At 50.0% G+C, this 19,822-nt stretch overlaps 1 protein-coding gene across 4 annotated transcripts in view; it reads left to right on the top strand.

The window, feature by feature from the left end:
• Positions 1-17,608, top strand: part of GMPR (guanosine monophosphate reductase) — a 37,359-nt gene extending 19,751 nt beyond the window's left edge. For 3 of the 4 annotated variants that reach the window (XM_036889419.2, XM_036889229.2, XM_036889325.2), the window contains 4 exons: positions 3,082-3,188; positions 10,164-10,206; positions 13,053-13,212; positions 17,120-17,608. In XM_036889419.2, the coding sequence (XP_036745314.1) occupies positions 3,082-3,188; positions 10,164-10,206; positions 13,053-13,212; positions 17,120-17,300 (491 nt within the window). In that variant the 3' untranslated portion in view covers positions 17,301-17,608. The remainder of the gene's footprint in view (positions 1-3,081; positions 3,189-10,163; positions 10,207-13,052; positions 13,213-17,119) is intronic. The other variant, XM_036889478.2, reaches the window with a different exon arrangement.
• The last annotated feature ends 2,214 nt before the right edge of the window (positions 17,609-19,822 follow it).

The raw sequence follows: 19,822 nt of genomic DNA, 5'->3' as shown, positions 1-19,822 counted from the left end.
GGCACCTTGAGTGGAAGAATGAGGCAGAACCTTTGTACCCTTACATAAGTGGCTCCATTTTCTCTTGGGGCCCATCAGTGCCCACTTTCCCCTTTGCCCACACATGAGCGTGAGCTTCCACTGCTTTAAATTCTTCATTGCACATCCATTGCGAATCAAACACTACAACTAGAGAGAAGGAAGAAGATAGACATTTTCAGTTGGGAATTTAAAAATAAGTAAGCAAAGATTGAAAAAAAATCTCACCCACCCCAAAGACACTACCAATAGAGGATGCAAATATAACCCATCATGGGCAGACTGTGGGGTGCCTGCTGGAGGTAGGAGACAGCGTGGGTCCCCACGTAGCTTGGCCATCAGCTTGGAGGGAATGGGCTGGGCAGCAGGGGGTGTAGGGAAGGAGCCTTGGAGGCCCCTCAGAGGACACGGGGAGTTGGAAGTGATGGGCCTTCTGTATTGCCACTCGCCTAAGCCAGTCAGTGACGTTCTGAGCAAGAGGAGAGACAACTCTGGTTGGTTATTTTTGAAAAGTCAAAGTGGATAAGGCCCAGTTGTTCCTCACGAAGAGCCCCCACTGGAGTAGGCTGTAACAGACCAGCAAGTGTCTCTTTTCCAAAAGCAGGGTGCTCACCAGCCCCCTGTGTGATCTGAAATGTGTTGTCTCCTGGCTGCCGTTGTGCTGGGGCAGAGGGCAGAGGGTGCCATGCAGCACGTGAAGGGGCATAAGCAGTCCTCTTGGCTTCAGAGAGCTGCTCTTGATGTAATCTTGTTTCCTTTATGTATGTCCTCTGTGTGTACATTCTGTTTCCCCAGAAGACTGATTGTCCTTCCACTTGCACAGTGCGCCTCCCTCGCCTCCCCGAGCTGTTAGAACAGATGTGACTGAAGAGACTAAAGGGATATTTTTGAGCCTGATAACACTGGAGCCACTTCCTTAAATTGACTGGAGGTGTTATTTAAGTTTCATGAATTCTTTATAAAAACACTGGGTATTCTGTGTCTGCATGACAGTGTTAAAAATGGTTATTTAATGAGCAACCCTTGGAAACTGGGAAAAAGCATGAAGAACTGTGGGCCCTGCCCCTCTAACTGGGAGGAAATACCTAATTTCTCCTTTCAACCTGGGGATTAATCAGGACCATTCTCATGCCTGTTGGAAACTTTTTCCTTAACTCTATACAAGAAAGGCCACTGGCCTAACCCATGTGAGTCCCTCATGTGTGCAGAGCCCCGGGCCATGCAGCTGAGGCCCCTGCCTTCCCTCGAGGGTTTAGCAAATGAGTGAGAGAGAAGCAGAAAAGCCGATTTTGAACCAGAGGTAATAAAATTAATTCTGCCTCGCACAGTGCACATCTGGTAGCTGGGGCAGAGGGTGACCTGGGGAGAGAAGCTCAGCGCCTCCAGAATTGTGAGGATGGACTTGGATTCTGCCCTGCAGCTGGGTGATGCAGGAGAAAAGTGGGTTCCCTTGTCCTTCTGGGCTCCTGCTGAGTCCAGTCCTGGGAGTATAGGCACAGTTCTCTGTCTGATCCTGTCCTGAAAGACTCCTGGGAGACATGTGTTGGGAAGCTGTGAAGGGGCTGGTGGAGGGAGGGAGCCAGGAGGGGAGGAAGGGGCTCAGAGTGGCTTACTCCCAGGTCTGGCAGCTCAGGGGTGCCCCGTAATCCACACCACAAGACATCCAGGAAGCACTGAACAAGTGGTGAAGTAGGGGACGCAGGGATGTGGGTGATTCATTTATTCTTGCGTTTGTGCATTCCTTCAGTGACTATTTATAGACCCTCATTATGTACAAGGTTCTATTCTCAGTGCTGGATCTACAACAGTGAATATCCATGGAGCTTACCATCCAGCAGAGAAAACAGATCCCCAGCCTTCTTACACAAATAATTATTTAATCGCCTCTTTTTGAAATGAGTGCTGTGACAGTCAGCTCCCCTGAGGCAGTGACATTTAAGATGAAGCCTGAAAGATGAGAAAGGTTGGCAAGACCACGGGGTTGGTACAGAGGGGAGGGCTGGAACAGAGAGAACAGCGTGTCCGGAGAATCCCTACGGTGGGGGTGCACTTGCTGCTGAGGACCTCCATGGTCAGTGTGGCTGTGGGGTGGTGAGCAGGGGGAGATGAGGGCACAGATGGGCATTTGGGAGTTTGATCTTGGGGTGCACGGGTGCTCACCTGCTGGGAGGGAGGGACAGGACTTGAGCAAGGGGGCATGTCCTGGAGATGCCGGTGCTCTTGGCGTGATTCGGCCTGGACCTAACTGGGATCGCACTCAGCAGACGGGTCACCCAGGACCAGGGCTGACCGTGGGAAAGGCGGAGATCAAGGGGATAAAGGCGTCCAGGTAGCAGGTGTGAGTCCTGAAATGGAAGCTGACCTCAGAGCCCAGGCTGCGTGGGGACTCTGGACAGGGTGGCCAGGGCCGGTGAGATGGTGATGGGGAGGTGGGGGGCAGAGTGGGGTGAGAGGGGGTGCAGGGACACGGTTAGTACTGGCACCCTTTCCCGAGGGCTCACTGCAGGCCACACCCTGCCCCTTCTAGAAGCCGGTTATTCCCCACTGCAGCCCTGAAGGTCAGTGTTCTTATTTCCACCTCACAGGCCAGGCAGGGAGTCTTAGAGAAGTGATTTTTGACAAGAGTTGAAGGTACAGGAGGCTAGAGGCCCCGGGGAATCTGAGGGAAGTAGAGTGTGGTTGTGAGGAAAAGCGGGGGAAGGCAGAAAGGAATGGGGGTTAAAACACTGAATCAGGGCTCGGCACCGGGTGCAGGCTGATGTCACAGGGAGGGTGACAGTGACAGGATGGGGTGGGGGTGTCCTGGGTCCCAGCAGTTGGTGGTGACGAGGGCCTGAGGGATGCTGGCCAGTGGTGGGGTTATAACCACCTCCACCAACCTATGGGCAGGCCCCTTTCATCCCCCCAGCCCCCCACGGCCCCACTGCCATGGAGAGCTCACCATGGAGAGCTCACCACGGGGCTTGGGGACAGGGCTGTGCTATGGCGGCCCAGGCCCATTTGTGTCGAGTTCAGCTCCTTCATAGCCATCTCTCTCTGGGGTCTGCTGCTTCCTCCATCCAGGCTCCGTGTGCACCACCCGCACCAAGACGGGGGTGGGCTACCCCCAGCTGAGCGCTGTGATCGAGTGCGGGGACTCCGCCCATGGCCTGAAGGGGCACATCATCTCGGTAAGCCTCAGGGCCAGTGGGCGGGGAGCTGGGAGCAACCTGGACCGCAGGGAGGCCCTGGGGAAGCCCGGTCCTTGGCTGCCACGCACACAACCTGTGCATGCTGCGGTTGGCATCCTGTGGGCCTGGGAATGAGCTGGGCATGTTCACGGCAGTGGCATTCGGCCAAAGCACCTGCCCTGCTCCCCAGTTACTGTTCAGAGGGAGGTGGGCACGTTTGTTAGTAACAATGTGAGGCGGCATGTTGTAGGATGGACATGCCAGGAGCGTTGAGGAAATGAGAGGACCACTATCAGTTTGCAAGGCCTCCTGTAACGAAGTCCCCCGGACTCAGTGACTTAAACAAGAGAAGTTGATCATCTCACACTTCTGGAGGCCAGGGGTCTGAGATCAAGGTGCCGGCAAGACCCCGCAGGCTCTGGGGAGGGCGGGGTTCCACCCAGCTCCTTGTCTTGTGGCACTGAAACTCTAGTCTTCACACAGTGTCCTCCCTGTGTGTGTGTTTGTGTCCCGATTTCTCCTTTTTATACAGACATCACTCATTGGATTGGGAGTGCCCCTACTGCAGGGTGACCTCGTCTTAGTGAATCACATGTGCCGTGGGGTCGGCTGCTGCCAGCAAGTGGGTCGCTGTTTACTGTAGTGAGAATGGATTTAGTGGCATTTTGGGGGCAGAAGTTAGGTTTATGTGGGTTGAGAAATGTATGGGAAGGAGGTGAGGGGAGGCAGAGGCAGGGATAACATTTTCATGAAGCTTCCAGAAGGATGACATGGTGGACTCAGCCACTAAATATTAAGGATTGAATGAATGAGAGCCAGGTTAGGCTGCCCTCAACTTATCTGTAATTCTTCACCTTTACTGGCATGGTGCCCATTCAGACAGTTGAAGAAAATGATCTCTCTCTCCTTCTAGATGAGATTCTCATGACCGAATATGTTGGATATAGTTGGACAAACTCAGGACTATGGCTGACAATTATGTGGATGGATGTTTTGTATACATATGTGTGTGTGTGTTTGTGTGTTTTTTCACATATTATGTATTAGTGGTGTATTTTTAGTGGTCCTATAACAATGATGACTTAATGAATATATTAAATTAAACCTTCAGATCTTTCCACTTGTACAGTTGCTAAGACTGGCTCCCACATTAAATAATTGATTGGTCATTAAAAAAAACCCTCAAATGCATTAAATTACATACCTCTGTGGAATAGTACCTTGTTGATTTTGGCCTAGCATTTCAGCTCGAGGCTTGATTTCTGGACCTTCTTTGAGGGTGTAGTAATACTCTGTGAATACCCAACAGGTACATGATCTCATTTGAGCCTTCCTGCAGCATTTGAGCATGCAGCCATTGCTTAACTGCATGTAACTTCTGCTAAGAACTAGAACTAGGGTCCTGCTTCTTCCCTCGCAGTCCAGAGCATATTTCCTGTGCTCCTTCTGAGTCTTCATCCAAGTTTTCATCCTTCCATCCTTTCAGCCAGCAAATATTTATTGAGCATCTACTATGTGCTGGAAGTGGTATAAATGACTGAGGATTTACTGGTCGCTGACAGAGTTCTGAGGCTTTCCTTTAGTTCAATACCGCATCCTTTAGTCTTTGCACAAGTGGACAAATTAATACCCATTTATTGAACATTCCACGTTTGCTGAGTCAGGTGATCCAAGTCCCTGGTGTCACCCACAGTGAGCGCCTTCCCCAATAGTGGTGCTTCTTACATGCTCCCCATGGCCTTATCTTGGACTGGCTGCATGGGCACCACCAGGGAAGCTTTTTAAAATAGAAATTCCTGGACCCCATTGTAGCAAACTGGACTCTTCAGAGGTTGCCCATCCAAAATCAACATAAGTCCATTACCTGATAGTGTTTACCATCAAGAGTCTTAATGAAAACTTAGATGCTTTGTCATATATATTCCTTGAGTGGCCACCATTTCCAAGTTAGTGGAGGCCAAACTGGTAATTTTACAGTGAACATATTCTGAGATCCTGTGCTTGTGTCTTTCGGGAAATTTCACACTGGTTTAGTTTACAGGACCATTCGGTGGAGAATCTGCTTGCACCACCAGCGAATGATTGAAAATCAGCATGGGACCTCTTCACTCAGCACTGCCTATCTTATAGTTTATCTCAGCAGTTCCCTAAATACGGTGTCCTGAGCAGCAGCAGAAGTATAACTGAGAACTTGTTAGAAATTTTCAGGCCGTATATCCCATACCTACTGAATCAGGAGCTCTGCAGGCGAGGCCCAGGAATCTGTTCTGACAAGCCCTCCAGCTAATTTTGATGGGTTCCCAAGTTCAAAACGACAGGCTTCTATAGTGCAGGCTCAGGACACACAGCCTGGGCAGTGTTCCGGAGCCAGGTCTCAGCTGCTAACACCCAGGGAGCAACTCTGAATTTGTCTGTTCAGGACAGTGACAGCCCAGGCTGGTGGCACTGGTTCTCTAGGGTTCTTATTTTTCCATTAACAGGGAGAGATTTCCTAGATGGGGTTAGAAGTTGAATTTGTAGCTGGAAGACCAGACAAAGGTCGCGGGCTTATGTAGGATCTGCACTTGACATGAGCTGAGCACTGGGGGGTCACAGTGGCCACTTTGCCCCCTTCCCTTGTGTCCGGTGCAGCCTCACGAGCCGGGCTCTCCCATTGCCAGTAGTCCTGAGCCCCCTGGAGACCCACTGGTGTTTCGGATACTGCTACTTTGTCCAATTTCCTTCCACTGGTCTCCTTTTACACTTTAGATGCTGAGTTAGCACATCCAGGCCATTGAAGTTCAGAAAAAGGAAGCCACAGACAGCATGGGGTATGTTCAGCAGGAACTTACACCCAAGAGGCTGGACTTGAATCAAATTTCTATTTATTGTGGCCCACATGGACTTCTGAGAGGGAGAGAGCTGAAAAATTCACAACACCCCCTGTGCAGGTGAAGATTAAGGTGTGACTACTTAATTTTCTCTTGTCATCTGCTAGACATCACACAAAGGAGAAATTTTAAAAGGTGAAAACAGCTTTAGAGGAAGAAATGGCAGTCATTTATTGAGCATCTATTACCTTCTGGGCTCAATACACATATAATCTCTTAATTCTTGGAACAACCTGACAAAGGAGCTGTTATCTTCCTTTGACAGGTGTATTAGTCAGGGTTCTCGGGAGGAATAGAACTGATAGAGAGCATATGTACGTGTGTGTAGACAGAGATTGGGACTCATTATAAGGAACTGGGTCACATGATTATAGGGGGTGACAAATCCCAAGATCTGCAGGGTGAGTTAGCAACCTAGATGCCTACAAGACACGATGTTGGAGTTCCAGTGTGAGCCCGAAGGCCTGAAAACCCCAAAGAGCTGATGTTTCAGTTGGAATCAGAAGGCAGGGAAATACCCATATCCCAGTTCAAGACAGTCAGTCTGGAAGAATTCTCTCAGGGAGGTGAGAGAGCTTTTTATTCCAACAACAGTTTTTTGTTCTATTCAGGCCTTCAAGTGATTAGATGGGGCCCACCCACATTAAGGAGGGCAATCTGCTTTACTCTACCAATCCACAAATTAACACCCTCACAGAAACACCCAGAATAATGTTTGACCAAATAGCTAGGTCCTCTGTGACCCAGTCAAGCTAACACATAAATTAACCATTGCAAACAAGCTTTGAGACCTTAAGTAACTTGTCCAGCATCGCTCTGCTGGTAAAGTGGAGCCAGCATTCAAGTCGAGCTGTGTTCATCTCTAACGTTTCCCTCCTTCCCTTCAGTGCCCTCACTTAGGAAATGAGGAGACTCAGAGGTTGAAGGGCTTGCTGAAGCCAAACGGTTTTCAGGGTTCATACTGGATCTCAGGTGTACTCATTTTCCCACCCCATTGCTTTGGGAAACTCAAGCTTAATGTGTGCTTATAGCTGGTCTTTTCCCACCGGGTGTCCACACGTGTCTTCCAATGGAGAGGGAAGAGTCAGTATCTACTGACCCATTAGAGGGAGAGGGATTTGAGCGCTGTCCACTGTCCACTGATGAAATGGCTTCCCAGGACCTCAAAGAAAGTCCTCTGATTAGGTTGATTGGGATCACTGTTGTCTCTTCTTTACTCAAGCGCCAACATTTTCATTAGTGCATTTTATGAAGACCTAGAGAGCCAGCTTCTCATGTTTGAGGTGGCCCTACACAATAAGCCTCATTACTGCTCTCATCAAGCCGACTCAAAGTAATTCCCATCCTCTCTTTCCTCCACCTGGTCCCTACTGCACCTGTCTTCTCATTGATTCTGCAAAGAAGTAAAGGTTGATCAGCAAATCCCCTATAATTTTATTGATTTAATGTGGCACCTTACATACAGTTAGATCATTATTAGAAAGACCCAAACAAATTCATTCACATAGTTTAATTTTTTTTTGAAGCTTGAAAAATTCTCCAACAAAATAGGTTTAGTTAGAAAAAGAGAAAATTCAAATAAATGTAAAGATTGCTAGAGCTACCATCATCTTAATGGGACACTGGTAATGATTTTATATGTATGCTTCTAGACTTTTTTAGAGTGTACTCTTAACCAGGGTTCCCATCTTGTTCTATAACACAAGCTGTGTAGAGCTGTGTGACCTTGGGCAAATCACTCAACCATTCTGAGCCTCCCTCATTTTTTCCCACTGACACAATACCACCTTCAGGTTCCTGTGGTGTTTGAATAGGAAAAGGAAGGTTGTAACAACCCCTGGCTCAGAGGTGCTTGATTGGCATCCTCTCTGCCTGCTCTATGCTTGCTTTCACACCCCCCAACCCCGGTTAGGGGTGAGCACATATTTTTAGGAAGAGGTAGGCTGACAATTCACAGCTCGACTTACCACTACTCATGTCATGTGCTGCTTTTTCTACTAAAATACTATGTTAATACTCTTGGAAAACAAAACTAGTAGCCTTTTGAATATAAGCACACTGTTTTTTTAAAACCTTGCAGCAGCTATGAATGTTTTTAGATTGTGGAGGTTTGCCCCAGTTGCTCTGTCTCCTGAGAACATGAAAGCATGCTTTCAACAACTTCTGGAAGTTCCCTGTAAATGGTAGTAGGGGGCAGACTCCTTTGCCCTGGAGCGTGATGCTGAATCTCACTGGGTTAAGTGTGTAGCCTGGCTTGTCTGGTGGGCAGATGACTTGAGTACGGCTTCCTCTCTATGGCACATCACGAAGTTCTATTAACTGTGGCCATCTTAGCCCACACTGGGAAGAGAAGAAGAGCTCATCTTCTTGGGGTTCCAGTAATGCAGGCCTTCTGAGTCAGGCCTCCTTGCTGACCACAGAATGTTTATAGGATCCCACACAAGACACCCTAGCAGTCACAGATACTCCCTTTCAAGTAAATGAGTCGAAGACTGAAGGAGTATGTGTGTGTGTGTTTTGTTAGGGACCTGTTTTAATGGGAACATGAATTTATTTAATCTTTTGAGGTTATAAGGCTGAAACTCTATTGTGTAAAACTGGTTTTGATGAAGAGATAAGGCACTTAAAAAAATTGGCAGGACAAGTGAAGGGCATGTAGGGATTGTGCCTTTGAAAGAGAAAGTGAATATGCTGGAGCTTTGAAGCATGAAGATACACAGACCACGCGTCCTGTTACTGTCTTCTTGTGCGGGGCTCTGGCCAGATAATTGATACTGACAGACCACCTCTGACAGCAGCATTCCTTAGTACCCTGTGGCCTGCTGGGGGCCAGGAGAGCTGCATATGAATAGCACACTTGATGGAGGAAATACCTGTGGTCAGTAAATATTCATACAAGAAAAAAATTGAGCACCCACCACTTACTTTTTGATCATAACTACAAAGAAGCAATGAAGCAGTAGTTGAGTTCTGGCCCCCAGAGGGACAGGCCTACAAAGCAAACGGAAACAGAACTGAGTCACACAGACCCCTTGTTTTGAGTTGGTTCAGCCCAGGTCCATGACAGGCTGCCCACTCCAGAGGCGCACGTGCCTTCCTGCCGGTTGTAATGCAAAGTTGCATGGGGAGCCTGTGTTTTCTGTGTCCTCTCCAGGTTTGTCTGACTCCTTTACTGGTGGGTCCCACCTTCTGGGGATGGGTGCTTCTGTCTGAGCCCTTGGTGCTGCACCCAGACCTATTCTGAGCTCTGGGCCCTGTTATAGAGCCCTGGGCACAGACCCTGCCTCTCCCTGTCGGGTTGGCTGCTACTCAAGGCCACCCTCACTGTCCTTTACCTCCTGGGACTTCACACAGGCCACATTGTGAAAAGCAGGTACAGCCTGGTCATTTTGTGTTTTAAAGGATGCACAATGTTCTGCATTCTATAAATCTGCTACTCCGTGTTTAAACATGTCCCTCATGGCTGAGCAGTGCCAGGCAGGTAAGACTGTCCTGCAAGGCCTTAAACCAGCCCCAGGTGCTCTCTGTATCGGCAGAGTGGGTCTCAGGAATGCATGTTTGATTTTAAGATAACTGGCATATTACATGAAGGTGAATAGGAGACACACGGAATGGCTGGAAATACAAAGAACTAACTTGGTGTCCTTTCCTTGGCTCTTAAAATAATTCAGCTTTTGTACTAAATAAACCTCTCTTCATGCCTGGCAGGGAGGGAAAGGTGACTGCTGAATGGGAATGAATCGGACAGTCCTGGCCAGGCATGCTGTGCAGGGGGCTGGTGGAAGAAGAGGTCTCTGAGCGCCTCCTATTGCCTCCCGCTTCCTGGGCAGGGCAGGTGGATGGGTGGGCCACTGTGGGCCATGGGCAGTGCCAGCCTCCTCTCGGAGGAAGTGTGACAGGGCTTGGGGAGAGGAGGCTACAGTATGGAGGGGTGGAAACCGGTCGGCAGACAGTGACTGGGGAGTGTCGGGCTCTGGCTTCGAGTGCCGGTGCCCTTGGCTGCGGGTGCCAGAGGGACACCACCTGTCCCCCACCCAGGTGCCCCCAGGGAAGGGAAAGCCAGGCTGAGCTCCTGCCGACACCTTCTTGCTTTTTCTCTTCGAAGGATGGAGGCTGCACTTGTCCAGGAGATGTCGCCAAAGCCTTTGGTAAGGGGACACAGAGGGCTGGGAGGGAGCTGGCACAGCTGTGTGCTGGGGCAGGGTGGGGAACAGAGGGAGGAGGTGGGACGTGCCCCTTCTGGGCCAGGGCGGAGCTTCCTCTCCCTGGATTCCATCCCCAGTTGGCCCAAGGCCCGGCGTCGGTGCACTGCTGGTGAAATGCAGAGCAGGCTGAGTGCCCAGGGATAGACTGGGGCGGGAGGCGTGGGTGGGGGCGACATCCTGCAGGCAAGGTGGGAAGTCCTGGCTCAGAAGGCACAGCCGAGAGGGCTCGGGGCACCCGTGGAGGAGGACAGTCCCTGTGTGATGGGCCCACCCTCAGGGAGGGCTTTGGGACCTGGCTTGGGGAAATGCCTGTGGGACTGAGTCGCAGCAGCAGCTTCTCACCTGAGGTGAGGAGCCCATTCCCCACAGGGGACAGCAGTGTCCGGCTGTGGGCCAGTGGGGCCGGCGTGGTGGGGGTCCCAGCTGGGGTCCTGGGTTTTTCTTCGGATATCAGGAGGAAGCCCGGCATCTCAACGTGCTGTGCCCAGCACTTAACCTTCACAAAGTGCGTTCAGAAGTCAGAGCTGGCCGCACTGTGGGGCTCCAAACTGTGAAATGGGAGCTCAGCATGGCCCAGGAGGCCCCATAAGGAATGCCTCAGCCAGAAAGTTACTTCCGTCAAAAAAAAAAAAAAAAAAAGAAAATCAGTTGGCCTGGCCTAAGGAAAGGAGGGTGGGGTCGTGGAGGCTGGGTCCTGCCTCCTGTATTTCTTCACCACTGTTTTTCGGAGCTCATCCTGTAGAGTAGCTTAGGTTTAGGCATTGGGCTTGATGTTTTTTGTTTAAATGAAGCACTGATACTGATAAGGAAACAAGGGACAGTATTTTTAGCAGCAGGGTGTTGTAGCAGCCTTGGAGAATGTCCTACGAATGGGCAGCCTTCTTAATCCCTTTCTTATCATACCTCCTGGTTATGGAAGGGAACATATAAGTCATCAGTCTAATCCAGCCTGCCTATGTTACAGTTGTTGAGACTTTGGCCCTGGGAGGCGAGTGACAAGGCCAGGGCCCTACAGGCAGGGGCGTAGCAGGGAGAACTCAGGACTCTTGCTCCACGTGTGTGTTAGCTTGCCCCTTACGATAAGGATCAGCAGCCAAGGACATTTTTACTATTGTTTTTGGAGCTGAATTGACTTCATACCTGGTGTTCCCTCCTGGGGTCCCTTCTAATAGCTCACAGAGTGGGAGCTGAGTACTCTTTAAAGGGACTGGTCATTAAGAAGGTGCCATGTAGAGAGCAGATCTGGGCGTGGGTCCTGATCTTGGCCTCTGGCTTCTTTCCCATCACTCTCCTTCTGCGGGTACAGCATTCCTAGGGACTGTGTCAGGGGAAATCCTGGCTAAGAAAGCACAGGAGAGCATTCAGAAATACAAATAACTGGAAGGCCCTTCCAAGCATGGTCTGAGTGGACCTGTGCTCTGGGCCCTGCTGTTTGCATCTGCTCCACACCAGCCAGCTCACAGGTGCTGTGCTCTCAGAGCCGTGGCCATCAGGAGGCCTGGCTGGGCCCTGGTTATCCTCTGCTCTGTTAAAATCATGGCAGGATGGCCAAGGATCCAGTATTCCTGGGGACCCTGGAAGGGGGGGTCTACAAAGCTTGCTGCCAACTAGAAAGGTCCTGTTGTGCCTTGCTTGCCAGAGTGCCAGACCGAGGCGCCAGCCCTGCAGGGCCTGTGTGGCTGTAATGCTGAGCAGGAGGGACCGAAAGGCTTGAGGCAACCCCGAAGTCTTGTAAATATTAGAATGACCAGATGGGAGAGGTCAAGGCCATTTCTCAAGGGCTCCTATGTTTGCTTCTCCTTGTCCTTCACCCTAATTACTTAGTACATCTGTATCCTGATGTTCTCGTATTCTCAATGTAAACCTTCCATGGGACTTACTCAGGAGGAGAAGTTCTAGCAGTTTCTTCTTTAAGTGAGTGGAGAATCTCTCTGCACAGCTCTCCATGAGCAGGATGGGGAACTGTGACTATACTCCTATTTCTTCCTCTTACTTTCTTGACAACTGGTTATTCCACATCTACTGGGTGCCATGCATGTGATAGAGCCTGGGGACAGCCCTGGTTGTGTTCCAGCATAGCCTACAAAGGCAGCTCCAATACCCCCATCTCCTCTGTACCTGTCTTGGGAATTTCATGTCATTTGGTGATTAATATGTGATATTATTTACCTTAGAAGTCTTACAGTCCTCACAATAAGACGTGCAGGTTGGATTTCACTATGTGTATATATATTTATACAAACACACACACACACACACACACACACACACACACACATATATATATATACAGTACAGTACATAACTTTCTCACCTTATGCCCAATCTCTAGTGTAGGAGGTTCTGTTTGTTCTGAGGTCCTTTCATCCTCTACACAAGCTGAAAGCTTAAGGTAGACCAGATGCCCAATGGAGACATTGTAGAGGAGTTATTTATGAGACTGGACATGCTGTCTGAGATGTTACCCAATTCTTAATGATTCTGATTATTAAAGAGTTAGACCTCTGTTTGGAAGGTGGTCATAGTTGTTGTTAACAGTTATTAAGGATTGTCCAGGGCATTAGCCGACCTTCAGCAGGCTGCACGTGCTGCTCTGCATGCCCAGCTCTGCCTCCCTGTGCTGGGAGCCTTATTAACTTTCTTCAAATAAGGGAGAGGTTGAGTTTTGTGCTGGACACTTGCTGGGAGGAGGGAAGATGAGTGAGGGCAGCACTTGGATCTTTCTAGAGTTGATTTTCTCTGAGCTCTTTTCTCTGCTCTCCCGTTTTGTCCCCGCTATTGGAGTTCAGGAGCTGGAGCTGACTTTGTTATGCTGGGAGGGATGTTTGCGGGCCACACGGAGTGTGCTGGGGAAGTGATCGAGAGGAACGGGCAGAAGCTCAAACTCTTCTATGGGATGAGCTCAGAGACGGCGATGGAGAAGCACGCAGGGGGAGTCGCCGAGTACAGGTGAGGGGGGTGCGGTGCATCCTTGGTGCATGCTCACATTTACAGAAGCGGGATGGAAGCAGGTCTTGAGGCATATCAATTTTGTTTATATTAAAGTACTGTGGAAAGGAGCCAGAAAACATATCTTGTTTCTTTTTAAATAGCTTTTATTTTTATCCAGCTAGCATTTGCTATGTTTGGGGTCCTCAAAAGAGTACAGAGCAGACGTGTATAGGGAAGGGCTGGAAATGTGACTAGGGGTGTGTATGAGCAGGTGTGACCCTTGCTCAGCCAGTCCTGGAGGTGACACTCTGGACTTACCAGGAGTGGGCAGGGATGTTCTGCCTTGTCCTTCTGATGGAGTCTTTACTGAGCTCCCCCTGTAACCTCCAGTGTGTGGCCTATGATGAGTTCAGGCAGCAGGAACTGGGTTGAAAAAGGGGTCTCCTATTGCATATGCATCAGGTGTGGTCTAGCCCACTGTATGGAGGGTGGGCCTTTCTTGAAGAATGCTGTTTCACTGCATAGCTCACTCAGAACTCACCCCTGCTCCAGGCTCTGACAGTTGACCCAGGCAGCACTCTTTGCCAATTAATTGTGTCACTCACTGCAGAAGGGATGCTCACTTTCCTTAGCTGTTCTGTTTTTACTTAATCCATAATCTCAAGAGATAACCTGGCCTTTTCTGTTTCACTTCCATTTTCACTGTCTGCATGGGTATTTTTAAGAACCTGATGAGAGAATGTATTCCCACCGCCTTGCCTTTCTGTGGAGAAACCACTTTGTTGCTTCTCGTTAACATTAGTGCAGATGACAAGCTGCAGAGAGTGGATGGGACAGAAGGTCTAGCAGCCTCAGAAGGCAGTCAGCTGTGAGTGGGCTCATAGCCCTTCTCCAGGAAGCCTCATTTCCACTGGAAAGGAACCTGTAGCCTTCCTTGGCCGACACCCTCCATTTCCTACCAAAGTTCCATATCTAAAAGCTTACTTTGAGGACACAGGATTCCAGTGCAGTATATAAAGCTCAAACTAAGCTAAAGGTAAAGTGCAGGCAGGCATGAAGCAGGTGTGGGGTACTCTACTCAAGCTCTTTCCTTTAGTGGGGTCCTGGTGGGCTGCTTTCAGTTCCCATTCTTTCCAGTCTTTTTCTCTTTTTGCTGTGAACCCCAGTGAAGATGATATGATGGTATGGGGTAGGCAGGGTTGGGAAGAGGGATAGGGGACTCCATTTATGCCTTCATCCTGGAGACTTCAGATGGATGGAACCAGAGGGTACTCCCCTCCATGTGGCAGCCTCTTTCTGGAGGAGGCTGCACAGGTTATCAGGGGGAGACGGCGGGGATCACTGTCTCAAGGGCAACCTGGACCTCTGGCTAAGAAGCTGAATGCTTTCCCAGCAACCAAGGTCACCATCCCAGGGCCCTGCAGCATCTGCCCTGTGCTGGCATGCAAGTGCAGCCATTGTGTGTCAGCGACAACTAGATGCTGTCCCTGGAGTAAGGTTTGGCCCTCTCACTGTTGCATCTCGTTTGGGTTCTAACAAAAGTAGATGGGGAAAACTAAAACAGGTTAGAGCACAACCAGAAGCCAAGGAGCCAAAAACAAAACCATCTGCTGTAACTTCAGCTGTGTGTAGACTAAACAGTAAGAAGATTCAGGAGTGTCAAGACTCAGTTCTGGGTGCGGATTCAAATCTTACACAAGGAGGGAAAGTGCTGAAGTAATTAGAACCTTACTCCAGAGGCCCTCTGAGCCCTGCATGTGTTTTCTCTCTCTGCCTCTTGTCTCTTTTTGGCTGTCTATCTGCCAGTCTGTCTGTCTCTCTGACTCCCTCCTTCTCTTTCCCTGGCAGTTTGCAGCCTCATCGTGAGAATGCTTCTCCTACTTTGACATTACAGTTAATTAAAGGCAAAGCTATTTATGCTTTGCTAATTCCTTCCCAGTCATTAACCATTTAGTTCTCACACCATCCCTGGGAGACAGATCAAAGTATCTTTGTTTTACAGGTGAGAAGACATGAACATCAACAATAAATGACTTGCAAAAGCTGCCATCTCCAGTTAGCAAGGCAGCAATGAGAGGGTTTTCAATAAGTCCCGGGAAGGCCATGGAAATCTCTTTAAAAATCAAAATGGTGATAATTGCAGGCACATGTGCACAGACTTTGGTCTCCCGACACAGAGCGCAGGGGCCTGAATTATTCTGAGCGTGGCCAGCGACTGGTTTCATGAGCTTGGTGCTCTAAGCCAGCCACCACCAGCCCTTGGTCTAGTCAGTGGTTTAAGCAGCTGGGTTTCACCCAAGGGGAGTCTTACATTTGTAGAGTTCAATGCACAAGAGTTAAAACCCTTTTGAAATTCTAGGTAATGAGTTTCTGATCAAGAGATGCTTAATTATTTTTCCAGATGAAGAGACCAGCTAAAGAAAGTTCTAGAATTTGGTTGTTAGGATTTCCAGATCACCTGGCCTTTAGATGAGAGCCTGAGTTTTGTGTAGATCGGAAATTTCCTTCTTGTCAGGCCCTCTAAATGCGAGTCTGGACTTTATCTTCATTTTTCAGTAGGAACATTATTTGGTGGCCTTAGAAAGAGTGAAACAAGGGATTAGTCAAGGGCCACTAGATATTGCTTAGTGTCCAAGCCATACACCAGACCTTCTGCATTTCAGATGTTCCCCTGAAAGCGTGAAAGATGCTAATCCGAACCTCGAAGCCTCTGGTGCCTAGAAGTCCTTAGTTCTGCTCCGGAGTCACCTTACTGGTCCCCGACACCATGCAGGACAACAGATGTAGAAACTTGTGCAAACGCAGGGAGGTGCCCTGGGGGATGCACCTCACAAAGGGCCCTGAGAGGGACAGGCAGGCCCTGAGGTAGAGCCACTGGGTCTTGTTGGTGGAGGCGTCCACATAACCTAGTAGGGCTTGAGTTCTCCCATTTTACACATCTTCCTTGGCTTCCCGTAAAGCCATGGTAAGCTGAAAATGCTGTACATCAAAGATGCACGGAATCCTCCTAATCTGCTGATGTGGGAGCTCAGCCTGGCCCACCTGCACCTGCTCAGCATGCTGATGTTAGCCTAGAGCTGGGCAGGACCAGCTGACACAGAGCCTATTGCATAAGGAAGTGTTGGTTATTGTGTCACCTACTGGCGACTGTGCTGGAAGTGAAAGGCAGAATGGCTGAGTGGACTGGCTGTCCCTTCGTGACCTTGGGGCTGCCTGGGAGCTGGGCTCGCTCCCTGGCCCAGTTTCACCCAGGGAGAGATCAAAACTCAAAAATCAAAGTGTGGTTTCTACTGAGTGTGTATCATTTTCACAGCATCATAAAGTCAAAAAATTTTAAGGTGAACCCCCATGAGTTGGGGGCCGACTGTATTGATATGTCCTCTCGGTTGTCCCCTGGAGGACGCTTGGTGTCTGGCTGGAGAGCTGACGCGGCAGGGGAGGCCCTGTTGTTGGTCAGGGAGGCCTATGGAAGAGGTGGCCACAGGGCTGAGGGGGTGATCGGCCAGGTCTGTCCTTCCCCTTAGGCCTCATGGGCTCCGGGCCGGTTGGACATGGTGTTGGGCTGCAGGCCAGATGGGAAAGGGGCGCTGGTCTCTGTCCGGACCTGGGTGGAGGCATGCCGCAGAGAACGGCTCTGCTGGGCAGTGTTGGTCTGGGACATCCTCCGGTGTTGCTGATGCAGCCTCCCTTCCTGGTGCCCTGGGGAGCCAGCAGCGGGCCGGGACTTTTGGAGGGAGGAATGTACTCACATGGAGTGCCAGCATGATTAGCTGGCCTTTGTAGCAATGTGGGAGCAGGGGCAGTGGGTGGTGTTTGGCTGCCTGAGTACCTTGGGGCTACTTAAGGTGAGAAAGCTGGGAGTTACTCTGGCTGGGTTCTTAAGGAGCAACAGCAGATTAAATGAAAAGCTTCCTTTTTCTTCCAGAGCCTCTGAGGGCAAGACTGTGGAAGTGCCTTACAAAGGAGACGTGGAAAATACTATCCTGGATATTCTTGGGGGACTGAGGTCCACCTGCACCTATGTGGGGGCCGCCAAACTCAAAGAGCTGAGCAAGAGGGCGACGTTCATCAGGGTGACCCAGCAGCATAACACAGTGTTCAGCTGACCTTGAGGGTGAGGTGACACGTGGCACCCAGATGCTCCCCCACACACCCGCTTGCCTGTCTCCCTGTTACGCCAGTGTTTCTGGCTGCTCCTGGAGGGTGGACTGCTCCTCCTTCCCCCTCCTGCCACTCGGAGGCTTTGGGGCCCCCTAGTGCCTTCTGGGGACCTGGAAGCAGGGCACTGACGGGGTCAGTGGTCAGAGCCCAGCTGCCCATGATGCATAACTTCATTGTTAAAACTAACACTCCCACCTTCTTTTTTAAAAAGAACATAGTTTCACTTTAATATAATGCTATTATCTTAACATTTTCTTGAGTGCTGGAGTTTGCATTTGTAGGAACCAAGTTTCAGGGGCGGTTGAGGGGTTTCTGCCTCCTTCCCATTCTTAGCTCTTGACTGTCAAGGCGCCTCGGGAGGGGAGGGTGAGGAAGGCCAGGCCACAGTCTTGAACTGGCTTCCCTTCCTTCCAGCCTTTGCTGCTGGGAAGGAACAAGGGCAATGGAGTGAAAGCATGAACTGAAGGACTGGTTTCACTGCCTCCGTCATGCATGCTTTTTGGGAACAGGTCATGTCCGGCTCCCAAATTGTCACTCCCAGGCAGCTGTCCCTGCCCTTGTCCTGGGTTTTCACTTACCTTTGTTTTCCTCCATCTCTTTCCCTTCTCAGTCCCAGCTTAGGCTGGCCTCTCTCAAAGAGATCACCTTATTTTGAAATTCCACAAGCTGTTTCATTGAAAGGTAGAGTCCACTGAAAACCAGCAGGAACCTCCTCCAGTGGTTCCCTAAGAAGCATTGGTTTGAAAAATAAGTCAGGACCATTGCCTTGCCCATAGCGATTGATACTTTCAGGAGACCTCAGGGTCCCACTGTGTAATGGTCGATGCTGTCCTGGAAGCAGGGGTGTTTTCTTGTAGAAGGACCTACAGCCTTGGCAGGAAGCGCTACCACACTTGCAAACCATGAACACAGATGGATTGCTCATGGCTGGCCTCTTCTTTTAAAGCAGTACTTGATAATAGAACTGGAAAGTGTATGCAGACCAGCATGTTTTACTGTATTTCCTTCTAAACAAAGCTCAAGAAGCAGACGCAGGAGTAAATTTTCTTTGACAAGGCAAGTGACGCCCTGCAGGCAGAGAAGGGCTGGAGGTCCTGCTGCATAAGGGTGAACTAATTGTCGGATGTCCATGGGGACTGACCCATATGAAGAATCCCAACAAACCGTCGTACTCCAGGGAATGACAGGCCTGCCTGCAGTCTTGCAAGAATACATTTAAAGATTCAGCAATTTAAGTCCATTGTAATAATTTCCCCCACCAAACCCATTAATTTTTGCAGAAATACAAATGGCTCCACTGGGGAGAGAGTGTCTAGTGGACGTAACGTAGAGCAAGTGGCAGGGCTGTGCTGGCAGCACCCACCTTTTCTGAGTGCCTGCCTGAGATTTAAGCCCCACACTGTTCCTGTGGAAGATGTGGTTTATACTCAGGCCCTGAAGTTTGCTAGTTTTAAGGGATTCTTGCAAAATAAGGGAAAGAAGCAAAGGAAATGGGTATCTTAAGGAAATCCTAATGCCTTGTGCCAGCAGCAGGAAGGGAACTTGAGGACAGTGTCCTTCTCCACACTCTTGTTTTAGCTTGGGGTTACCATGTCCCCTTTCTCACACCAGGCTCCTGTTCTACACCTGGAGTGGTCAGGGTGGGGGACACCCATCAGCCCGCTGTGCCACCCCTCTGGGGGCTCCCCTGCAGTGGTATGTGCCTGCTTGAGTGTAAAAATTTTCCAGGTTGTCTGCTTTTTGTTTTCACCGGCTAAAGGCCCTTTCTCACCCAGCTTTTAGGGAAGTGAAAACTCAGTTACTGCGAAAGCCAAAGATTTGTCAGGATCATTTCTAAGCAGAGGTTTCACAAAAAGCACCTCCAAGGCCCCATGACCCATTGCCCTGGCAAGCTCGTGTCTGCCTCCAGTGGAGTGGGTCTGGGCAAGCCCGGTTGAGGTCCTCAGACCAGGCATTAGCAGGACACGGAGATGGAGGTCCAGCCCTCCGCCCACCTGCAGGCGTCCTGTGTGGGGGTGGGTGGGGGTCCGAACTAGCCAAGGAGATGCCATTCCCTTGGCAACACCACCGGCCACTCCCGCTGTCTGGTTTCAGGCTGGCCCCACTGCAGCTCATGAAGCAAAGGTTTCGCCTTAATCAGTCCGAATTGTTGAGCAAAGTCTCACAGCCACTGGACCCCAATCTTGGTGAGCCATTAATGCTCAGGAGTGGTGATCATGCCTGCTTCCCCCCAGCTTGCCCTCAGCCTACTGCAGGTTTCCCAGACTGCATGGAGGAGGGGCAGCCCTTCCTGTCTGTCCAAGGCTCATCTAATCACTGTTGGTTTACCCACCCTCTTTCACACATGGACATCCACGATGTGTCAGACCTCAACTCTTAGGTCTGGAGAGTCAAGTCCTGGTGAAGGGTCCCCACTTAATCAAGAAAGACAGTGAAAGGAAAGGAGTTGCCCCTTCTTCCCCTGGGC

Source organism: Manis pentadactyla, chromosome 16, assembly GCF_030020395.1.
Source record: "Manis pentadactyla isolate mManPen7 chromosome 16, mManPen7.hap1, whole genome shotgun sequence".
NCBI lineage: Eukaryota > Metazoa > Chordata > Mammalia > Pholidota > Manidae > Manis > Manis pentadactyla.
This window is presented reverse-complemented; position numbering and strand designations above follow the sequence as displayed.